The sequence below is a fragment of the Pinus tabuliformis genome, chromosome 5_2 (genome assembly GCF_031772625.1).
Source record: "Pinus tabuliformis cultivar Carrire ecotype Pingquan chromosome 5_2, CPIR1, whole genome shotgun sequence".
Taxonomy (NCBI): domain Eukaryota; kingdom Viridiplantae; phylum Streptophyta; class Pinopsida; order Pinales; family Pinaceae; genus Pinus; species Pinus tabuliformis.
Genome location: NC_142306.1, coordinates 286,785,417 through 286,789,734, shown reverse-complemented (window position 1 = coordinate 286,789,734; position 4,318 = coordinate 286,785,417). Strand labels below are relative to the sequence as shown.

The following is a 4,318-nucleotide window of genomic DNA, read 5'->3' as shown; positions in this document are numbered from 1 at the left end:
TTAAATAACATATCAAATATTAAATAATTTTTTTTCAAATATATTTATATGTAAATAATATTTTATATTATCTCCTTAAAAAAATTGAATTAATTTCAATGATAAGATAAAACATAATAAAATATTCCCTATTTATATTTGAGAGGCTACAATTAAAGCGTATTCCCATAACATAACACGGTGAGCATGAGAATTTAAATTAATCTTTACTAAATGTGAGAATGCATAAGATAATCCGTAAGATGGTTTTGTCGCTGTTTGTGTGGTCCAAGTAAGAGCACCATCAAATATTCTTTTATTGGTTGCTTTTCTCCAAAACCGTCCTCTGTTAAATTTAAATTTACGATGAGAAGACCTGAGTCAGCGGTACATGACAAGCTCCTGTCAATCGTGGGATGGATATAATGCAAGGAATTACGAAATTTTCTAAGTTAAGATGAGAAGACATGAGTAAGCATTACAATCACAATATGGTCTCTATCATGGGAGACCAATAATGCAAGAAACTGAAATTCAGAGCACTATTCGTTGATGTTGATCACACATTTGTAGTCTCTATCATGGGAGAGTTCTAAAGTAAGAAATTGAAATTAAGAACCCCATGCGTTGATGTCGATGACACATTTCTTTTCATAAACTGTGTTTGAAACGACCTTCGTTCTTATCATCACAGTTAACATATTAATTCCACCTTAACAGCGACCGCCAAGTAATGTTTTGTACACATACGGACCACTAGCTGCAACTTGCCCCACCCTAGGTTGTAAGGAGTGGTGACTCCTATTCACAACCTTATTATAATGTAAATATAAAGTTGAATAGACTACCACCAATAAAGTTCAAACTTCGGTGGCTTTATCGCTATGGTTATCATCTTTTAAATATATCATAGGAGCTAGTAATATATTTTATTTCTGGTGAACATGAGAGATGGGAATTTCAAATGCAATGGCAATCCGAGTATAAGAAGGGATCAAGCAGAGGGGGAATCAGCAGTAGTTGACTACGTGTTTCATACACATTATTCATTCCTTACTATTCTTCCTACACTTGATCTCTGTCTTTTTGCTCCTTCTGCCTCATATTCTCAGGAAGCATGAGTCCCAAGATTCATCCACACGAACCAGAGTTCGCCGGGCATGATTGGATCGACGATAAGGTCTCCAAGGCGTCTGCCACAGCGCTCACAGTGTGGAAAAAGTCTCTTGTTTTCAGCTGCAATGGCTGTACTGTTTTCGACTCCAGCGGCAACCTTGTGTTTAGAGTGGACAACTATCCTTCAGATCCCCAGGATCAAGTCGTTCTCATGGACGCTGCAGGAGTGGCGATCCTCACGTTGCGGCGGAAGGTATGCAAACATATATAATATCTTTCAAATTGATCTTCGTTGTTTTCTCGTTTGAAGAACAAAATCTCTGCAACGTTTGAAAGCACACTGAATTGTATTATTGTATGTGAAACAGAGGCTGAGTCTACATAATGAATGGCGAGGATTCTTAGGAGAGTTCCGGGATGGCCAGAAACCATTGTTCGTCATTCGAAGGGCGCCATCTCTGCTAATAACCAGAAAGAGCTTAGCAGAAGTGTACATGTGTACGTCTTCGGCTAAGAGCAAAATGAAGAAGACGCCAGATTACCATGTTGAAGGATGTTATGCCAAGCGTTGCTTCACCATTATGAATAGCTTTAACGAGGTCGTTGCAGAGGTATGTATGTTACAATCTATATGTACGCTCAGAGTTATTCATTGGGGTGTGTTCATGCCAAGTTCTGAAAATATTTGGTGTTTTTCTTTCAGGTGAAGCCAAAGCACGTGAGACCAGAGATAACACTGGGAGGAGATGTGTTCAATCTGATAGTGAGTCCTGGCGACGACCAAGCTTTGGTTATGGGATTGATTATCGCTCTCGATCAGATCATGCCGTCGGATTGAAAGCCCATCCTCTCCAAGGGGTAGCAGAAGGAAACGGGGAGAAGGAATATGTTTTAGGGTTTCCTCCTCTCTTGGTATTCTTGGCATTCGAAATTCCAAATTCCGATGAAGAGGATTTAAAGGTACAGAATCCCACTTCGGAATATGTGAGAATTGTGGAATAGTGTGTTTCACTCGAATGTGACGCCATGTTTAGAGTAGGTTAGGTCAGTAGAGTCAGCAAACTCCTTTCGGCCTAGGATAACGATTTTTGACCTTGTTTGCCCAAGTCAACGAACTTGGTGCCCCATTCCCATGTGTATGTTGTAAATTGAAGCACTTGGTGCTCCGTTGCCATGTGCATATTGGTATTTGAGTATTGTACAGTAAGATGGATATATTTATTTTTGGTTGGGGAAGATGTGTATGGTCATTTTCGGTTGACGAATTTTCTATGTAGATGGTATGTAAATTGAATTTTCTAAGGTAAAATGGATATGATTATTTTTTGTTGAAAGGCATGATTGTCGGATTTTTAACTCTCTACTGTCATTTAGCCTTAAACATCTGAAGGGTAGTTTTCAAGTGAGAAGCAACGCTAATGGAGTGTCATTGAATTAGATACTTTCTTGTTGTGAATGTACGACTTAGATAATCTATGTTAAGCACTGGTGGATACCTTTCTATCCATTCACCAGTCGACGTAATTGTAAAGGGAGTCCATTCACCAGCGAGCAAATGTGAAATAATTTATAAACCCTCAAAATGTATGAAAACGACTTTTATTTCTTGATCAATAAAATATAGCAGGTATTTCGGGGAATAAGTTTGTGAGAACTTACTTTAAGTTAACTTTCTCATTAAAATATCTTAATACATAATAATACATAATTTGAATAATTCTATGATACAAAATTTATATAAAAGAATATGCTTTTGGAAGACACTTAAACATGTAGTATCATGGCTGGTGTTTTATATACTTTTTATAAAATCATAACCATATAGATTAAATTTATTATTAAGAAATTTAAAACGCAGGGCCTGAATAATTTTATGATATAAAATTTATTAAAAAAATCATTTCAAAAGTACTTAACAATATTATCATAGCTACTTCATTTTATATTATATTACATATATATTAAAATTCTTATTATTTAAAAAAACTATTTTCAACCATATCCATATTTGAGTAGGAATATTGCAACTTTAAATATTTTGTTTCTTCAATTAACCATCCATCGGCAAGTAAACATGGTATTTATTCCTAATCCACATTCTATTAAAAACAGAAACTCGAGCTATCTCAACCTTCTTTGACTCGGTGTAATTCTTTTAAACATATGTTTCTTTTAGTTAAGAATTCACCAACTATGACACAATGTTTGACTATAACGAAAATTTTATAATTTCTATAATGGACAGTTAAAACCAGTTTAAATGCCAATTCAGAATTGGTGTGAGGAATTAAATTTATTTGACGTACAAATCATTTTTATTATAAAATTATATTATTCTATATTAATATTAAGATATTATATTTATAAAATATTGTATTTATAATTTAACGTAAAAATAAAAAATTTATTTTTATAATTTTTTCATATTACTTTATAATATAAAGTAATCTATCAAACATAATAAAATAACTAAAATTAATAAAACATATATATTTATTATTATTTTTTTATTATAATACATTTATATTTTATTATTATTTAACAAAAAATACTAATTAACATAATTTCAAACATAACTACACATCACCTTCATTTTAAACTGTAAATTATGCTTCTCAAAATAACTAACACATTTTAAACTATAAAATATGCTTTCAAAACAACTAACACAAATACATTAAGTATCAATTAGCACACATACCTTATGTATCTTATGTATCAATATTTTGTATCAATTATATGGAAATATCTTTCATTACAATAACCATGATATACCTCTCATTTAAAAAATTATAACCTAACAAAATTGTTGTGAGTGCTTTCATATAAACGGTTGTTACTTATCCTGTATGAACTACTTGAAATTGGCTGATGACATACCCTTCACCTTATCTTTAATGTTGTGTTTTAAACATAGCGTTCTCATTATTTTTCGTTATAAAGATTATGAGTGGCTCCATAAGTGTTTTGACATGGTATTTTAAAATTTGATAGTATTTCTTTAAATAAGAGATAATTATAAATGTAATTATATTTTGTTGGTGTGGTTATAGTGAAATGAATTTATTTTATAAGATGATTTAGTTTTTATTGAATAATAATTATTGATTATAAAAATACGTATTTTATTTATATTTATATATAAATACAGATAAATAACAATTTTTTTAATAAAATATATGACCTATCAATATTGCACATCTTGAATATAAATATTATATAG

At 31.8% G+C, this 4,318-nt stretch overlaps 1 protein-coding gene across 1 annotated transcript; it reads left to right on the top strand.

Annotated features, from left to right (window-relative positions):
• Positions 1 to 961: 961 nt before the first annotated feature.
• Positions 962 to 2,425, top strand: LOC149158657 (protein LURP-one-related 8-like). Its single transcript, XM_089433349.1, has 3 exons — positions 962 to 1,348; positions 1,464 to 1,706; positions 1,799 to 2,425. The coding sequence occupies exons 1-3, from the start codon at positions 1,097 to 1,099 to the stop codon at positions 1,931 to 1,933; spliced, it is 630 nt and encodes a 209-aa protein (XP_089289475.1). The 5' UTR covers positions 962 to 1,096; the 3' UTR covers positions 1,934 to 2,425.
• The last annotated feature ends 1,893 nt before the right edge of the window (positions 2,426 to 4,318 follow it).

Coding starts and splice junctions, on each gene's coding strand:
- LOC149158657 (XM_089433349.1), top strand. CDS start 1,097: ATGAGTCCCAAGATTCATCCACACGAACCAGAGTTCGCCGGGCATGAT. Junction 1,349..1,463: donor TCCTCACGTTGCGGCGGAAG/GTATGCAAACAT, acceptor TATGTGAAACAG/AGGCTGAGTCTACATAATGA. Junction 1,707..1,798: donor TTAACGAGGTCGTTGCAGAG/GTATGTATGTTA, acceptor TTTTTCTTTCAG/GTGAAGCCAAAGCACGTGAG.